Below are 19,644 nucleotides of genomic sequence, written 5' to 3' on the forward strand. Positions count from 1 at the left end.
AGATTGAGGTCTAAACTTAAAGCTTTACACTTGCAAGGCAGGTGCTGTACGGCTTGAGCCACACCTATAGTCCATTTTTGATCTGGTTATCTGGGAGATGGGTGTTTTGCAAACTATTTGCCCAAACTGGTCTGGAATTGCAATCCTCCCAATTTCAGCCTCCCAGAGTTTGGCTCAGAATAGAACCTTCTGATGGGATGGAAGCAAGTTCTGAAGGAACCAATTTGAAGTGATCTTCGAGTGGACATTTTAAGGTGGTAACTGGGAATAGAGAACAATGGGACTACAGAGGGCAAAAGTCTAAGTGCAAGAACAAGCTTGCTTCCATTGAAGAGGTAGGTACATAAGGGGACCTGAGGCAAGCAGACTCTTGGTGCTCCAAAGAGAATATTCTGTATTTCCATTACAAAATATTTTTATTGTTAACATTAATTCCTGACTGACCTAATTAGTTTTATAAACAAAGCTGGAGAAGCATCCTGTAATAAGTAACTAATTGCAGTCTGCTAAGATAAAGAATAACGCACCATTCTTTTGAATATTTCTTTAATATTACATTTAAATATTCTCTTTAAATACAGCATTATCACAATGTAAAGAACCTAAAGGGGGAAAAACTTTTCAGAGAACCAGACAAGCTTTGGATTCACATTGAAAATACTACCTGTGTACAGTATGTGAGAAAGGAAACTGGCAAATAATAAAGAGCTGTGGTAATGAGTCATTTATTTTACCTAGGCCTAGACTGAGTGGGGCTGAAGTGATCTGCTTCTATGATCAGAGGCCTTCCTTTCCTAGCAACTATGAGCTATAGTTTTGTCCAGCTCAGATAGCACCAGAAATGTGATTGACTAAGTTGTAGAAAAGGCCCTTTGCTTGGTAATAGTTAATGCTAAATGTTAATATTTAGCATTCAGAAGTTAGAAGTTTGGGGTATGAGTCAGAATTGTAGAGTTAATAAAGGGATGGACTTAGATTAAGAAACTAGAATTTTGCAGAAATATCAAATATCTTGGGGTTGGAAATGACTTTAGTAATTAAAATTTTTAATTCCTATAATCATATGCATTATGAAAAGCTAACGTATTTCTTAATGAGCATTTGGAATCTATGTCCTAAATTAAGCTCTAGCCTTCCTAAGGAGGGAATGTGCAGAGTTCCCCATCTAACAAACTTTCAAGAAGATTCTTCTTTCCATAGAGCTGACTTCCCAATTAAGCTTAACTGTTGTGTTTGAGGGTTCCAATCTAGATGAGGAAGTATAGTAGCTTGGTTTGGAGTAGCATCTAGATCTTAGGTACTTAAGACTCAACTTTTGAGAGGCTGGGGGACAGGGAGAGATGAGCTCTTAAGTGTACTTAAGAACTCCTCTCCTCCAAACATAAAGCTAAGCAAAATCAGGAATGAAGAGGACAGGCAGAATGGATTAAAACTTGTATGTAAATTAAGTTTAAGGCCCTTCAGGCTCAGAGTTTTTGTAGGTGAAATGCTGCTGCCACATACATGAAGTTCACTTTAAGACGCCAGGGCCTTTACTATCCCACCAAAGCAACAACAACCAAAAAAACCCCAAAAAACTTGTTTGCTTTTTTTCTTTCCTGGTTAATAAATCATACCGGAAATGAAAGATGATATAAAGGATGCTAGAGAAGAATAGTGTTTTGTTTCCTACCATCTCTACTTTAAAACAGGCAAAGATGACTTTGCCAATAAAAAAAAATCAGTAGTGTTCAATGGAGCCAATCTTGGAACATAAGCTGGGCGTGAGAGGAACAGGAACCACTGACAGGTAAGAACTGAATGTGAGTCCCATTTTATACATCTCAAAGATTAAAATCAGATAATGAATCCTTTTGAACGTGGGAGTGTATGTGGCATTTAAGATTTGGTTTGGCTTCCAATTTTTATAAATCATCAGGATGGAGGTATTCGATAAGCATTTGCAATTCTTAGGGTTGGACTGGACTAGATAAGTACTCTAACCCTATATGTTCAAGAGGGACTACAAAGATGGACATGGGGGAAAAAAAAACTAGTTGGTGACCTTAGATTGCCACATCTTATATTCCATTTAAAGAAGGGTGAAAAAGCAAGCATGACATAAAGTCATCTTTCCAGACTGCAGGCAGTTCTTGTGGCCTCCTTTGGACATAGTTAATGCTTCCTATTGTTCTCCTGTGGGATGGATGAGTCCTGCCTGCAACTGCCAACCAGAGCTAGTATTAGGCACATGCAGAAGTTTCAGACTCTCTACCACATCCCCAGCCAAGCTAGTTCTTTTTCTTCAAAGGAAAAAGGATGGAGGAAAAGAACACAGACTTAACTCTAGTACCTAAGAACATGTGAGAAACAATTCAAGTTACAGACCAGGAATCCCCAGTGTGGGGAGCAGGTCAGAGAACATCAAACATGTCAAATATTAACTTATTTACCAAATAGGCAGGTTAAATTTTTAGAAATCCTGGAGGTTTTGTACAGGAACAGACTCTTCCACCTCTTCTCTGTAGATTCAACCAGGTGACCTTTCCAACTGTATGACTATGATACACCAAGACGGGGTATCAGAATAACGACTGAGAGAATGAACTTGTACCCTGCCTGGAGCCCAGGAGAGAAGGGGCTTTGCCAGGCAAATTCCTGTTCTGGTCCCTATGTAAAGAACAGCTGCTTGAATTCCTCAGCTCCTCCTGTGAGATCTGTATCTTTGTTCTGATGGTCCAGAAAGCTCATTCAGCACTGTGCGGCCTCCTCTTAGACACTACCCCCACATGAAGCTGGGCCTGGTCTCCTTGGTACTGTTTCCCTTTTAAAAAATACTTGTACAAACAATCTTTTCCCACCCAATCCCCAGACCCCAATAAAATACCATGGGAGCAGCAGCTGCTTCTACAGTCTTGTTTTGAAATGGCATTAGATAAAATAAGGGAATAAATAGAGAATGGGCAAGAGGCAGCATCTCCACTCGCACATCACACTGCCAGGGGGAGTTCTAGGGCAGAATCTTCTGGGGGCCGGTCCTCACTCTGCTGAGAGCTCTTCTCCACCCCACAGCCCTCTTCAATGTCCGTGCGGAAGGGGAGGCTTGAGGGAGACCAAGAGGGTCGTAAGTCTTCATTCTCGGGCTCCTCAGGGTCACAGTCGTCGGGCAAGAGCGCTTCTAGAGTGGGTGCTTTCCCTACCTCTTGTTTACAGGGGGCCACTGGGTCTGTGGGGCTGCAAGCCACCAGTGAGGTAACAGGGAGGGAGAAGACACTTACATCCTTCTCCTTAGGGAAGGAGGCTGTGCCTTCTTCTGTAGCAGGCTCTCCTTTCACTCCCAAGACTGGCCTCTGCTCCACCTGGTAGTAGACCAGGGACCCGCTGTTCAAGTACGATGGGCTGTTCACCGTGGAGGCAGAGGGGTGGTCCGAGTTCTCGGCAAAACACAAGACGGAGGAGCCTGGGGGCAGCTGAGCCTGGATGAGAATGGGGGCTGTGAGGCCTGGGCACAGCTCTTCGGGCACAGCCAGGGGCTCCTCCAGGATGCACACGCCCAGGCTCTCGATGCTCGAGTCCAGGCTGGCGCTAGAACCGCTGGAGTCTTCCTCGGCCTTGAGCCGCTCCAGTTCCTCTGCGCTCTGCAGGTGCATCACTGCCGTCTCGTTCTCAGCAATGAACTCCTGAAAGTCCTGCGTCTCCGAGCCCTGAGCTCCCGTCAGGCTGCAACTGGCCGTGGGCGAGGGCTCCTCCTCAGGGGCTGCCGGGCGGCTCACCTGCCGCTTGCTCTCTAGCTCCAGCTTCATGATGGTGTGGAGGTAGTGAGTCCGGACGCGGATGGGATTAAATTCAATGCGCCCAGCCATGTTCCCACAGCCATCCCTGGAGCAGCCACACGGAAAGGACATGCGATCCACCTAGGGGAGCACCAGGAGGGTGAGGCGTGATAAGACCAACAAATCTAACAATGGAGACAGGAGACATTAGCTAGTAAACGCAGGCAGTTGGGATTTGGGGACTTCTTAAAATAAGAAGCAACCAATTCAAAATATGACAAGCACTAGACTGTTGCTATCAGACCACTTGCGACTGAACTCCAGCTCAGCCACTAATTAGTGGTGTGACCTCAAGAGAATCATTTATTTCTCCTCAGGGCTTTGTTTCCTCTTCTAAATAAAAAGTAGACAAAAATCACATCAGAGGCTCCTTCCAGTTAGTAAGTTCAGAGATACTTCTCTAAATGCTTTGAGGAGAAGAAATTTACATGCCTCAGGTACGTCTAGGACTTACCTGGTTCACTGAGACAACAAAAGGCTGGGCCCAAGCCTGCAGCCTTGTTCAGTGACAGGCATGGGAAAGTGAGTGGATAATCCTGCTAGTCCAAAGCAGTAAATTCTGGGAAGCTAAACAAAGGTGCCTTAGTTCGCTAAGGTGTTAGAATGAAGATTCAAACAATGGCCAGCTTTTCACTACCCTTCTTTGTTTTTCCCTAAGGGTTGGGCAGTTGAGTTCTGAAGCAGGTACCCAGACTCACAGACTAGGGAGAGCTGGAAAGGATATGCTTTCTACCTCTGTACTGTCCCTTCATGTCCAAAAGGAAAGCGACAACAAAACACACACCAAAAGATAGAATTAAAAATAACACAAGTAAGCAAATAAGTATGTATAAATACAAATGTCTTCCTATGACATCAACTTACAGAAGTCTCCCCTCCAGGCCCACCAACTCTGGGAATTAACAGACTGATTTGTTACGAGAATATAAGTTGCCCATACATTTCATTCTCCAGGATAGGACTAGCACTTTTCATTGAAATGTATCTTCCAAACTGTCCCTTGTCAGAAGGCTGACAAGAGGATTAGCCTTTCTTTCAAAAAAACTTAAGGATTTAAGTTTTGCCAGCCCAGGTCTGATCCTGAATTACAGGGTCTCAAAGCCATTTTGAGTTTTACAAAATTGGAGCAGAGGTACTGTAAGTGTTTGGAGATAGAATCCACAGGCCCATTTCATTTCTCTTTTACCTCAAGGAACCTGTCAGTAGCTAAGAAACAGTTACTTAATGGTAAACATACGAACCCTGTTCTCCCTTATGCTAACAGCTGCTTCTTATCACCTCCAAGGTATGAAACACAGAAAAGAATTGGTACCTCCACAGCCTAAGAATCTTGTCATGCTTGGTTTTTCTGTTGGCTGAGGAGCGTTGTGGAACTGGGGTGTGTTCAAAGCCATGGGGCCTCTATCCCTGGATAGGCAGCCTTCCATTTTTATTGGCACTTGCACCACACCCCCCCTGTGATGCAGACACACTATCACAGACCAATTATGACTGACCTGGCATTTAATCCCAGCCTGGCTACAGGCACATGCTTCTGGGTCACAATACAGCCGACAGTCACATCCACACTCTTCCCGAGACAGCCGGATGGCTCGAAGTTCTTGCTTTTCTTCAGCATCAATGCGGTGGACCCCAGAAGCCCTCAGCAGGGCCCGTCGCCGTTTGGTAGGCAGAGGCTGAAGGAAGAAGTAATCATCTACTTCCACGTTTTCCACGTCAATATCTTCATCTGAAACATCATCTAGTGTCAGGCCATCAGCCTCCACTGACTCCACTGTCCCATTCTTGGTCAGCTGCCAAGAGACAAAGGTCAGCCCCTGAGTGTTAGCAACATAAGCTTCCTCACAGTGCTCGGACTGCAGTGATGGCCATCCCACACAGCAGCTAAGCACTAGAAATGTAAAGGTCGAGAAACTAAGCTTTAAATTTTATTTTAAATTTAAATTTAAATAGGTGACTGGTAGCTACCATATTGGATGGCACAGATCAAAATAATAAAACAAGAATAAGCAGACAAGAATCTTATGGGGGTTCTACTATCATCCTGTCAACACAATAGACATAATCTTTCTGGATTTTGAAACCCATCCCAAAACCCATCTCAGCCAGATGTGACACACATGTGTAATCCCAGCTATTTGGGAGGCCAAGGCAGTGGGTCTGGGCAACAGAGGGAGATCCCACATAAAATTTGTTTTAAAACCCTGTCTCAACTTCCCTCCTAGAAGATAGCTTATTTTCATAAACATTCCCTCCATTCCCAGATGTGTTCCCTATCTTTGGCTCGCCTGCTTTCTAACACAGGGAAGAGAAGGTACATCAATGACAGGATGTTCCTGGGATATGTAACCCTGTAAAACACCCTTCAACTTGTAACTCAAAGAACCTAAAACTACCTTCAGGGGAAAAGGGTACAGTATAGTACCAGCCTACCGAATCAGTGAACCTGAATCCTCACAGTGTGAACAATTATCTATGTGTGCCCAAAGAACTGTATTTTATTGGTAGGAAGAAAAAAAAAAAGGCAAATTGAACAGCTATCAAAGAAAGCCCTCACTTCTATTCTCCCCCAAAATTGTATTCTTTCTTCTCTCAAATCCTTTACTTGACTTCAAAGAAAAGCTCCATTCAAGGGAGGGGGATATAAATAAGACAGAGTACTATCTGTGGGCAGGAATCTGGGTTTTCTGGGCTGATAGCTAGAAAGCCAGTAAAGGGGAATCTGTGGCAGGACAGTCTGAAGACAATCTGTGTCTGAATGAGTTCTGCAAACTCACTAGAGAATCCAAGTAAAGAAAATGAGGCCTTGCAGTCCCTGGGGCTCTGGACGATGCTAGCAGGATGAAAGCCAAATGACTGGAGTCTTTGGTTTATTTCATCAGACAGCAGAGTAGTGCTGGGAAAGGAAGAACTCCTGTGAGAGATGTGATGCAACACACCTGAGCAGTCCCCTCCACCCATGGTTGGTTGGTTTGTGTGGGGGGGGACTGGAGACAGACGTGAAAGGGGCTTTTGTGGGTCCCCAGTCTCTTATTTCTGTACCAGGCAGGCAGGTACAAGATGCCCTTCTGTAGACCTTAGGATTGCTCCTGTCTGTGTCACCAGCGTTGGCCTCCTCCTAAGCACCCCTCCTGCTATCTGCTATCATCTCAAAAGAATGAGATTAGAGATGCAATAGAAGGAAACCCATGTAGATAAGAGAATTGAACATGACAGACGGCATTTCGAATCAGTGAGAGGTCTGCTAGTCTAGTCATCGGAACAACTGGACATTCTTGGGGAAAGAAAAGTTTAGACTCCTAATTCATACCATTTATGATCATGAATTCCATATGGATAAACCCCAAAATACAAACAAAATTAAAATATTAGAAAAAGTAGAAGTAATGAAAGCTGCAGAGCACTAAACAGCAAATGGAATAGCACAAAAGGAAAGCAAACATTAGTTGGCACGAAAGATTTTACACCCCCTCCCTGCCAAAATGCTTCCCTTATGGAGTGCTAAAGACAGAATTTTTTAAATTTAATTTTTGTTTTGATTTGTTTTTTGACTATAGTTTAAGGAAACTTTTTAAGAAAAGTGTGTAAAAGAGCCTGGTGCATTGGCTTGTGCCTGCAATCCCACCTACTTGGGATATGGAGGTCAGGAGAATTGTGGTTTGAGGCCAGCCCCAGCAAAAAGTTTGAGACTGCCATCTCAACCAATAAAAGCTGGGTGTGGTAGTACACATTGGTAATCCTGTGGGAGGCATAAGTAGGAAGATATCAGTCTGAGGCTGACCCCAGGCAAAAATGAGATACCCTATCTAAAAAATAACCTAAAGCAAAAAGGGTCTGGGGATGTTGCTCAAGTGGTAAGAGTACCTACCTAACAAGCATAAGGCTCTGAGTTCAAACCCTAGTACTGGGGAACAAAAGAACAAAAACAAAACAAAAAAAGAAGAGTAAGTGACCTGGAAAAGTAAAACAAGGGTTTTCTCCTGCCATCAAGATGTATCAGAGCCAGGCGCTGGTGGTTCATACCCATAATCCTAGCTGCTCAGCAGGTGGACATCAGAACGATCTTGGTTTGAAGACAGCCTAGGCAAATAGTTTGTGAGACTCTATCGAAAATACCAAACACAAAAAGGGCTGGTGGAGTGGCTCAAGTGGTAGAGCTCCTCCCTAGCAAGGGTAAGGCCCTGAGTTCATACCCTAGTATCGCCAAAAAAAAAAAAAAAAAAAAAAACTGTATCAGATGCCAGCACTGCTAAGAAGTAGGAACCCTATATTTCAGTCTTGGATTGCCTGGCTGTGTTCCTAGAATTCCTATAAGGAGGCCCACAGAATAGGATTGTATCTGTTTTTACAGATCATTCCTCTCCCAGATTTAGGAGGAGTTTTCTTCTAGAGGAAGGGAAGAATGCCTTCATTCGAATTGATGAGAAGAGTTTATTTGGCCAGCTGTTGCTATAGCAGCAGGAAGGTGACAGGGTCAGTGATGGAATTCCTCAGAAGAAAGGGAAGGCTGAATGTCATTCCAGTTAGAAAAACAGGTGTAAGGCTTTAGGAGTATGCAGAGAGCCTCAAAGAGAGAAGAATGAAATCTAGTCAGCCTACATCCTCTGCCACACTTCTCCAACTTATCTGGTGAGTTTCACCTACAACCCTGGAAATAAGGCAGCCACCTCTTTTGATAGACTCCACATATTTCAGGGCCAAAACAAACCTAGAGAGATTTTTTTTTTTCTGTGATGGGGATGGAACTTAGCACTTGTACAAACTAGGCAAGTGCTCTATCACCACTGACACCCCAGCCCTGGGGAAATTTGGGGGCACTTGAAGAAACTATGGCCATGGAATGGCAAACAGGGCTAAGATAGCAAATGAGTGGCTATAAAGAATCATCTGAGCTGGGAGTGGTGGCTCATCTCTAATTTCAGCTACTCAGGAGGTGGATATTGGAAGGACAGCAGTTCAAGGCCAGCCTGGGCAAAAAGTTAGTGAGACTGCCATGTCAACCAGTTAAAAAAAAGCTGGGTGAGGTGGTAAACACCTGTCATCCCAGCTACATGGGAAGCATAGATAGGATAACAGTCTAGGCCAGCCCTAGCATAAACTTGAGACCCTGTCTCAGAAATAACCAAAGCAAAAAGGCTGAGGGCATGGCTCAAAGTGGTAGAGCACCTGCCTAGCAAGTAAGAGGACCGGAGTACAGACCTCAGTACCACCAAAATAAAATTAAGTTAAATAAAAATAAAAATCAGGGCTATCTGCGATGGGTCTTTTCACAGTCCCTTTCTCCTAATCTGAGGAGCTGGTGCTTCAGCAGATGGCAGGCACGGTATTATGCGAATCTGAGTAACTGGGTAATGATGCTGTTGTTTGCACCAGGAAAACTAACAGTCATCTAGGAGTGATAGGGATCACAGAAAACAGTAAGCAGGACGCTTTTAGAGAATGTGAAAAATCCCAAACCTATTCCACGCAACTGAGCAAAAGAGAGTCATTTGAGAAGAAGTTAAAAATTATGCTTCCTCAGTATAATATTCATCATTAGGATGCAGCATTTACCCACTCCCCTTTTCGCTGACATGTAGGGTTTGTGGCTTTTTTTTTTTTTGGTGGCACTGGGGTTTGAACTCAGTCTTACACTTGCTAGGCAAGCTCTCTACCATCTGAGCTACTCTGCCAGTCCTGTGATGGTGTTTTGGTTTTTTTTTTTTTTTTTGAGATAGGGCCTTGCAAACTATTTGCCGGGGAGCTGGCTTCAATTCCAGTCCTCCTGGTCTCTGCCTCCTAAATAGCTAGGATTACAGCGTGAGCCACTGGTGCCTGACTGACATGTAGGTTTTGTCCCCTTTTTATTATGGCAAAACACTCCTGCAAATAACAGGCATACAGAATAACTAAATGCCTTAAATATTCTATAATATTTGAAAAGCTTAAAACTTTTTAAACTTTAAAAAAAAAAAAACTTGCTTACTTTGAATTGGAAATAAATCCTTCAAGATAGAAAAAGAAAAATATACTTTCTTGGGTTCCATGGGTGACAGACCTGAAATATTTCAAGTATTCACATTTTAAACTTAAAAAAAATGTTGGGGGAAGATAGTGGGTGAGTAGAAGGAACTCTGGAGGAGGCATTTTGCTATTCCTACTAGATACCCGCAGCAGAGATGACAAGAAGGGAGACTCAGACTGAGATTTGATTCTAAACCTGACTTATTAGAAAAACTTGGAATCTCTATACCCCAAGAACAATAGTTAAATCAAACATCAGTGCACAGGGCTGGAGGCATGGCTCAAGGGGTAGGGCATCTGCCTATCAAGGGTGAAGCCCTGAGTTCAAACCTCAGTACTGCATAAAAATAAACAAGGAAAAAATATCAATGGACAGCCAAGCGTGGTGGTGCAACCCTGTAATCCCAGCAGGAGGATCATGAGTTTGAGGCCCCCTGGGCTATGCAGCAAGTTTCACCCAGCCTGAGATATATATAGTAAGACTCTGTCTCAAAAAAACATAAATAAGTCACCAGTGGGCCTAGATGGTTTCTGCTTTGCCTAAGCATCTGGGAAATACTAGACCCCTCAGTCACCTTCATTTTCTTGGCATGGAGTTTCTCCTCTTTCAGGTGCTCACGCAGAATCTCTCGATGGTTCACCTCCTGCTCTTGTGCAAACTCACAGAGCGTGTAGCTGCGTACAGAGTTATGGCGCTGGGCCATGCCCAGAGAGCTACCACCCTGGCTGGGCACACTGGTGAAACCCTGGCGCCGGGCAAAGTAGTATACAGTCACCTGGTCAAAGCGTACATTCTTCCTCCGTAGCTGCTTCTGCCGCTTCAGGATGGATGTGGCTGAGAAGGGAGCACAGACAAGGGGGTTAACCCGGAAAGCCCTGCTGAGGGCACTCGCCCTTTCTCACCCAGCTAGGCCCTTAACTCTTCTTTCCAAATGTCCTCCTTGAACCCAGAGAACTTTCTAATTATTTTCAAATCGTAAAGGCACAGTTGGAAGGGGCTTGAACCTCAGCTGGTTCATACCACTGCCTCCAGACTGACTTCACCTAAATAGATGACCACAAAGTCTATTTTTAGACAGCAGCTGGGAAGAGCATTGCTAGGTGATCTTTTCAGCCTTTAACAATCTATAGCTTCACTGACCACATGTGGCAACTTAAGTTATAAAATTTAGCTCCTCAGTTACAATGACCATATTTTGAGTGTTCAAGAGCTACATATGGCTAATGGCTACTATTGGACAAGGCAGATATGAAACATTCCCCATTTCTATCATAACAGAAAATCCTATTGGACAGTACAGATGTACAGCAGTGGAAGGCACACATTTCCCACTAAAGGGCCACACTGCAGCCATAGCATGGAAGCAATCACAATGGGTATCACTGCATTCCAATAAAACTTTGTTTACAAAAATAGGCAGACGGCCAGATTTGGCCCGTGGAGAACTCAAGATTTATATTATCAGAAGTTCTCTCCAAGATCTAAATAAGCCATAAGAATGAAGAAATCTTAGGGTAACCCAGTTGTTCAGACAGTAAGCACTTATGTCCTGCCATAGCTACAATTTCCTGAAATTCTAGGGGAGTCGGCTGAACTCCTTCAGTCTAATTCAACCCATTCTAGAGACCCACAAACCACAACACAAGTAAAAGCAGTTAGAGTAAATCAGACTTCAGTCTATGCTACTGGAGCAGTGAAGTCTTCCAGAGAGCAAGGAGAGATTATGACAAGGGCAAAGCCCCAAGCCGGCCAGAAGCTGTCTCAAGCTGTAATAGGCTCTATGCTTGGGGAGCGTGGGTGCAGACAGGGAGGAGTGGCTCACTCACGTGTGAAACTGGAGGTCGTGGAAGGATTGAGGCTGTCACAGCTGTCAGCACTGTCGCTGCTGGAGATCTCATCATCTGAGTTGGAAACTGACGAGCCCACATCCACATCATCAAACTTCCTCTTGAGACTCGAACCCGTGAACGCATCCATTGGTTTCTTGGGGAGTCCACCACGTTGGCCCCAAAGCCCCTGCTTACCACCAGCTAGCCAGGTACATTAGGATTCTGCCCAGGGGAAAAGAGGAGTCAGCATTCCTATCCTAAGACAGATTCCTCCCAAGTCTACAGATACAGCTCTCTGAAGAAAGAAAGCATCTGATGTAGCACTGGCTTCTCAAGATCAGGTCATTTCTCTACTGATTCTGGCCAATAGTCTCCTATTTTTGTTTCCCTTCAGCAACCCCCCGCCGTCTCAGTCCCTATTAGAATGAGATGAGTAAAAGCAGCACCCTTCCCAGTGGAGGAAAGGCCTTGGGTTCCAATCCAGCTGGGCTTAGGCATCATTAGCCCAGGGTAACAGTTCCTGCTCTCTGATCACACAGGAGAACTCTCCAAGGGACAAACGGGAGGGACTGGGGATCAAAGGAAGAATTAGGCCTTGCCTAAGTCAAAGCTAGACCCAATTATTTTTCCCAGTGATAATACAGCCTGGCATTTCCCAAAGTGTGTATCTTAAATATACTAGTTCCATGGATTATTAATAGCGCTTACCTGAAAATAGGACTGCTGTGTCAAAATAGTTTAGAAAACTGCTCATGGCAGAACCTCTTAGAGGTTTTTAATATACTAATGAGAATGCTGAAGGCTGGGAGCAAACACAGAATGCAATGTTTCACAAGGTTATGGAACCCACTGTTTCCAAAGTATGTTAGGGGCAGATAATTGCTGGAACACACTTTGGGAGATACTGCTCCAGGCTCTCAACTTTGAAGGACATCAGCAACCAGGAAAACCCTTGACCCACATCTTCATAAGTGTAAAGTATCTCGCCAGCCTCCTAAAAAGGGCAAATTTGGTTCTAAAGAAAGGACCCGAGATTAGAATCTGCACTGGCATCAAAACCCAGAAACTGGGGCTGGGGTGTATCTCAGTGGTATAGTGCTTACCTAGTATACACAAATGCTTGCTGGGTTCCAGCCCCAGTACAACAAAAAAAACAAAAACCCAGATTCTTCCCAATCTTACACTGGCCTAATATCATCCTCTGTGAAAGGAAAACATAGCTTTACAATCCCTACCCTCTGAAAAGAAACCAGCAAGAGAAAAACAGACAGCAGACGTGACAATTTATTCTGTTTATATCAATATGGCAGGCAGTGTTTTCAACATGCTGTCACACGACCAAAGAGTCTAAGAATTTATTTCCCAGGTTCAAGTCTTTCTCCTTCTCTGCCTTTAGACTTAAGTTCCAGAAGGACATGAATCTGCTCAGGAGAAACGCTGTCAAGAGCCAAAACCACGTGTGATGAGGTATGAAGCCTCCCTTGCTTTGCCTCAGTAATGCCAGAATCTCCCCAGACTATGATCTCACTAGTTGCTAATTATGCAGCAGGAATAACAACACTGCCCAGAACGACAGGGCTGCATTACTGCAGAGCAGCTACCCAGAATATACTGTGGTGGCAAGAGATGTCTGCTACAGAGCTGTTTTTCTGGACTGTGTCTCTTGGAAGCAATTCAGATCAGCTATACAAAGTCAACCAGACCTAATAAGTACTTTAGAGAAGATATTTCCTTATCTATCTACTCAGATCATGCATTCAAGTCACATTCTGCATTCAAGATGTTCCCTAAGAAAACCCAGCTATCACCGGTCTCAGCCAATCGTGCTCCTCAAATAAATCTGGCCAGGAAGGGAAAAAAAGTAACCAAGCACTTGATAAGAATTATAATTAAACTTAAAAATGAGTCCAAAGTACCAAAGGTCACATTCTTAGGACATGGTAACAATAGAGTGTGACAAGGATTTTGTATGGATTCAAAGACACCTTCCAGCTAACAAATTTCTCATTCCATCCTAGTACTGGGCGAAGCGCATGTGGGGGACAACCTTGTAACAGCACTCGCGTGGGTGTGATGAAGAGAGTAACGTTGACTACTGAATTTAACTTTTCCTCCCCACTTAGTAAACCCCTTATCACCCACATGACAAGTCCCTGAGCAGAAAATCTGCTTCTCAGAAACAGCTTAAGTCCCCCTTCAGTTTTAACTGAGTTCGAGTTAATGGTACTTCCTCAGCCTGGAAGCACTCAAGGATTTCTGACTGGAAGCAAATGTGTAGTCCTCTTCTTTCCTCAGGTGTCCCTTTGCTTCAGGAAGTATGGGTTTCCTTCGACTATCCCTTATTACCTGTAAACTAGGGTCTGGTCTAAAACCATCTTTATTATAAAATTCTCCACTCACCTAACACAGCTGTCCTTAAAAAGTATCCTTTCTCTTTAGGTTATTTTTTGTGCACTTGAATGTAGCAAGGATTGCTAGCTGCTTATTTCAATCTCCTCCTCCTTTTGTTCTATATCTTCCCCACTTCAACTTCTGGGATAGTGGTCTCTGGGCAATGATGGAAGTAAGCAGGAAAGAAGAAAAAAAAAAAAGATGTGAAACTTCAGGGAAAAATATTTTCCTTAAGCTATCTGAGAATAATCAAGACCTACATAGGTAAATAATGTCTATATTGACCTACGATCTAACTACTTCATTAAAAGGCGTGGTTCAGTGGTACAGAGCTTGCATAACCTGTGTGAGGCCTTGGCTTCAATGCCCAACACCACCAATATGAACAAACTAAAAATGATTTCCATTAACTTGGATGACACCGGAAAATCCTTAAGAATATTCTTCTGCTTTAGCGCTTTACCTGTTAGAATCACTTTCTCTGAAATGAACTTCATTTCTTAAATTTTTAAAATTCCATCTACCATGTCCTGACAACCAATACAAGTTTCCATTTCAATAGGGCTCTCCTTGTCAACTCTTTGATGAGAACATGACTTGTTCGAGATGGTCCTGGGCATCAAGAAAACCACACAGGCACTCCCATGGTACACTGAAGAAGCTTTCTTTGCAACAGTAATCACTAAAACTGATTCCACTTTCCAATTCACCCAATCAATCTCCTTTCAACCAGAACTAGAAGCCAGTCATTTTCACCTTTCTAAATATTCACTGCTAGAGGATCAATGCCTGTGTTCAAGACATACACTTACAAGTTATACCCGAAGCACTGAAACGCTTATGAAAATAAAGATGAGACTTGAAACGCAGGTCATAACTGACAGTTAACTGTCAAAATGACCAACTCAAACAACAAATGCTTTTGGACAAATAATGCATCCCTCTAGAAAAGCTTTTAAATGCCAGTGAGATGAAAGGTCAACTGATACTTTCTGATACTTGCCTTACGATCTTTTCTCAAGTGTTTCAAGCTGAACATTTCCCAAAGGCACACGAAATAGTTCAGATCCACAGTATATAGAAGACATTAGGCTAGTACCAAATAAAACCAGAATGTGTATTTTAGTACTAGATCTAAGGTTTTTTCAGACCTATAAAGATTTGGGTAACTACCACAACAAACCAAACACCCAGCAATATGAAAATACCAAGGAGAGCCCAGGAAAAAGTCTGTGGAAGCAGAATGTATTTAAGTTTAGGTAATGTAAACCTCTTAAATAAGTCTAAAATAATAAGACAAGGGGGCTGACAGAGTGGCTGAAGTGGTATAGTGTCTGCCTAGCAAGTGTGAGGCCCTGAGTTCAAACTCCAGAACTGCCAAAAAAAACAAACCAAATAAGACAAGGTACATCTCACAGGAGAAAGCCTCTCTACTGTACTGGAACCCAATCATTAGCTAAAGGTCAAGGAACCCAAATCTCTAGGAAGATGGTCAGGGCTACCAGCTGTAGCTTGGTAAAAGCAAAGGCTAGCAACCTCAGTAAGATGGCCTCTCTGTTTCCTTTTCACAAGATACTATGCTTGCCTCTCAAAAACTATGAAATTCATGGATCCAGGCGTCTTTGTGATCCAGGACCATGAACTTAAAAAGCACTCAAGTGAAATGCTACTGCTTAAGCTAGATATTTAAAGAAAGCCCTTTCTTATCCCCACTCCCCAGTTTTTACCTATTCACTAACACAAGGTTAGAATTTGGTTTTCCATGTCTAAACTACCATCGTAGGGCAGATACAGACCCTTGTGGGGTAAGTAGAACATGATGCTGCACCGACTCTCAAGGATATTCTGTCATTTATAGCTATGGCACACACCAACGTCCTGCTTTGAAGATCTGCAAGGTGGAAAGCCAGTAAAGGAAAAGCTGAATCAACTATGGACTTACCATAAACTCCAAACTGCAGGACAAGGGGACAGTGTCATCTCTGGGGGGTAACGTCTAACCTTTCATACTGAAAAACGGTTTGTGGGTCATACTGCCACTCTAAACCCTTTTAAAAGGATGAATCAAGACCACTGCACTAAAAGGGATGGATGGCAGTAGGCTACGTGTTTGGTCCTGTGAAAAAAGATCAAGCTAGCAACCAGGGCAAGTGATGCTTTCATTTTCACACACAACGCCAGAAAAATGGGAGACATCAGGAACCGCAGCTGAAGGGACATGTCAGGTCACCAGTTCCCTTTAATGAACACTACTGCTGAATCCTTCAGCTCTCAACCCATTCCTCTCCGATTCCTGCTACTCCTTCCCGCTCATTCCAATCTTCTGCAGCCCCTACTCAGCCTTCCTCATCCCTTCCTGCCTGCTACTCACAAATTCCCAACCACTCCTCATTTTCCTCGATACCCCCTCCCCTTCCTTCACTTCCCTCCATCCTACATCACTCCCCACTCCATTCCGAACTCAACGCTCATCCGCAATCCTGCCGGCTTCTGAGCCGCCCATCCGTCTCCCTCGAGCTGCCCCCGCAGTCCGGGCCCGCGTCCTCGGTGCCCCTCGCTCCCACGTCTCTCCCAGCGGCGCCCTAGCTCCCCGCCCCCCGGCCGCTCCCGTCCGAGCTTCCCTCACTTCTGACCCCTCCATCCGCACGGCTTTGGGCTTGACCACTCCTCCATAGCCGCCCGAAGGCAGATCCCGAGAAAGGATGAGGCGGCACCCTCCGCCCCGCACCCCCAAGGCCCATTACCGGCCCCGCCGCAGCTGCCTCCTCCCGTGATGGTCTCTGCCGCCCCCGCTGCCGCCGTCGCCCCAGCCCGGTTGGGAAGGAAGAAGGAGAGACCGAGTACCAGGGCCCGTGGCGACGGCCGGGAAACTCCCAGGGCATCAGGGTGGGAGGGAAGGTGGGTGGGCCGGCCAACCGGCAGGCGGCGAGGAGCGGGCGGCTCGGCAACTCGGATACCCCTCGCAGCAGAAGCCCAGAACCGCCCCGGCTCCGGCTAACAATAGGCTCCGGCTGCAGCGCTCTGGCTCTTATAGGCGCTGGCACGTCCTGGCCGAGCCCCGAGGCATGCTGGGAAATGGAGTCTACGTACCGGCCCCACGCCCAACGGCATGCCGGGAGTTGGAGGCGGCGAGTGCCGCAAAGCCGAAGCCCGCCGGCTAACAGGCTGCTAGGCGGTGTCTGCAGTGGACCCTGAGAAAGCAAATTTGGTGCAGCCACAGCATTTTGAAGGGGAAGGCAAGAGACCTTCAGCTACACGTCTTCAAAGACCAAACGAGCTCTACTCTAACGCTTCCCCTTCCTTTCGCCAGGACCACACTCCCATACCCAAGGAACATAAGCTTCCTCTCTCATTGGGATGTCTTCAGCAAAACGACTTGCTGCAGCCTGCCCAAGTTATAAAGAAAACACAAGCAGTATCTTATCTGCTTATGTTATGGACTGATTTAAGTGGCTCCTGCCCCCCCACCCCCCTCCAAAAAAAAAATCTTTAACCATGGTCTTTGATCGCCACAGCTTTGTAAACCATCTCTAAGATGGAGAAAATAAAGACTAAGAAGTCAAAAGTTAGTTGAGACTTGTCTAGGGCACACAGCCTTGGTTCCTTATCTCGGGACTGTCCCTTGACCTATGAAGTATGCAAGATCTAAGGACATTCTGTGGTTCCCCCCCAACCTCCCCCTCGCAATCTGTCATCCTGATTCCTTCTACTTTGCCCTTCCCTACTTTGCTTCAACACACTGGCCCCCTTGGAGTTTCTTCAACAGGACAGCCATGCTCTTACCGCAGGTCCTTTTTGCCTGAACACTCTTCCACCAGCTACACATACTTACTCCACTTAGTATCTGCTCAAATATCTCCATAGCAGAGAGCTTCCATATATGTATACATACACATATGTATATACATACATACATATGCTATAAAATATATGTAATTAGAGACAGAGTCACAATATGTAGCCCAGGTTGACCATGAACTTTTTTTTTGTAGTACTTGGGCTTGAACTCAGGACCTACACCTTGAGCCACTTCACCAGCCCGTTTTGTAAAGGGTTTTTTTGAGATAGGGTCTCACAAACTATTTGCCCAGGCTGGCTTTGAACCATGATCCTCCTGATCTATGCCTCCCTAGTAGCTAGGATTACAGGTGTAAACCGGCACCTGGCTTGAATTCTTTATCCTACTTACCTCAGCCCCCCTGTGCTGATGCTAGCCACATTTTAAAAATAGTGCTTCTCTTTAGTCTCTGTTCCCTTGCCTTATATTTTGTAAGTGTTACCATCTGATATGTTCATTGTCTTTCTTTTCTTAGTTGGCTAAATTCCATGAGACAAAGGAATTGTTTTGTTTACTGTATTCTTAGCACCCAGTCTAAAACCTGGTAGACAACATGAATAGATGGATAGATGGCAGGATTTCAACTCAGGTTAGGCCAGTTTTTTTTTCCTTTTTGGAGGCACTGGAATTTGAACTCAGGGCCTCACACTTGCCAGGCAGGCACTTTACTGCTTAAGCCATCACTCTGCCAGTCCTTTTTTGTGATGGTTTTTATCAAGATAGGTTCTCTTGAACTATTTGCCTGGGGCTGACTTTGAACCACAATCCTCCTGATCTCTGCCTCCTGAGTAGCTAGGATTACAAGCATGAGCCACAGGCACTCAGCAGGATAGGCTAGTTCTAAATCCTACTACATTTTTCACTGCAACCAAGAAATTATGAAGCCAGATCCACTGGCTGCCAAACTCATCTTTAGGAACTGAAGAGTTGGGTGGCTTAGAAAAAAAAATGCTAAGAATTCCAGTTTTCTCCTCTAGGTGATATCAGAGACTTCAATGACTAGGAGACACTACAGCAGGGCAAAGTGAAAAAGAAAAAAATAATAACAAAAAAGCAATCCTTAAGGTATCACACACTGATCATCTCTCTACCTGCTGGAACTTAGAGGCAGTATGACATGATTCTGGAGCCAGATTGCCTGAATATAAACCCCTAACCTTCCACTCAATAATATGGTATGACCCTGGGCAAAGCTCTCTACCTTAGCTTCCTCATCTGCAAAATGGAGGCACACTATGTATTTCATGGGGTTTTGTGAAGGTTAAATAGTGATTATGTTTATAACAAAGTGCTATGTAAATGTTATTTTAAATAATAAGCTTTCTATTCAGTTATTCAAAATGCTCTATTCTTCCTGGGTATACCAAATACAGAAGAGAAGGCCCCAGCCCATTCTGTAGATCAGGAGCCCGAGTAACAATAAGACAGACTATGGGTCATGTTGAGCAGACTTAAAAATGTCTCAGCGTTCCAACGGCCCCAATGCCCAAGCTTTGTTGGTTAAAGCCATCAATCCAGAAGACAGCCAAATTGGGTAAGTTATCACAGTGGTGCCAGTTTACCCATAACTGCAATTCTGCTCCAGCCTAAGCAGGGCCTATGGAAGGTGGCGGCTGTTCAAAAAGCTCAAGGGCAGAATGGAAATAGAGCTTTTATGCCTTTGAAATAATTACAAAGAAAAGTGAGAGAAATGCTAGTATTGTGTTAATAATAACATTGGTTAAATTCTAAATGTTACTGCTTTGTTCCAGAGCATGCTACAGTATATGT

The 19,644-nt window shown here is 44.4% G+C and overlaps 1 protein-coding gene across 3 annotated transcripts; it reads right to left on the reverse strand.

The window, feature by feature from the left end:
* Positions 1–585: 585 nt before the first annotated feature.
* Csrnp2 (cysteine and serine rich nuclear protein 2) lies at positions 586–17,688 on the reverse strand. Of its 3 annotated transcripts, none has more exons than XM_074083380.1 (5): positions 16,781–17,688; positions 11,643–11,867; positions 10,391–10,650; positions 5,309–5,605; positions 586–3,893 (listed from the first exon to the last, which is right to left on the reverse strand). In XM_074083380.1, the coding sequence occupies exons 2-5, from the start codon at positions 11,791–11,793 to the stop codon at positions 2,970–2,972; spliced, it is 1,632 nt and encodes a 543-aa protein (XP_073939481.1). In that variant the 5' UTR covers positions 11,794–11,867; positions 16,781–17,688; the 3' UTR covers positions 586–2,969. The 3 variants fall into 3 exon arrangements, with proteins under 3 accessions (XP_073939481.1, XP_020017546.2, XP_073939482.1); XM_020161957.2 differs by having other exon boundaries at positions 16,881–17,687; XM_074083381.1 differs by lacking the exon at positions 16,781–17,688 and adding an exon at positions 14,046–16,672.
* Positions 17,689–19,644: the final 1,956 nt, after the last annotated feature.

This window comes from Castor canadensis, chromosome 8 (genome assembly GCF_047511655.1).
Source record: "Castor canadensis chromosome 8, mCasCan1.hap1v2, whole genome shotgun sequence".
NCBI lineage: Eukaryota > Metazoa > Chordata > Mammalia > Rodentia > Castoridae > Castor > Castor canadensis.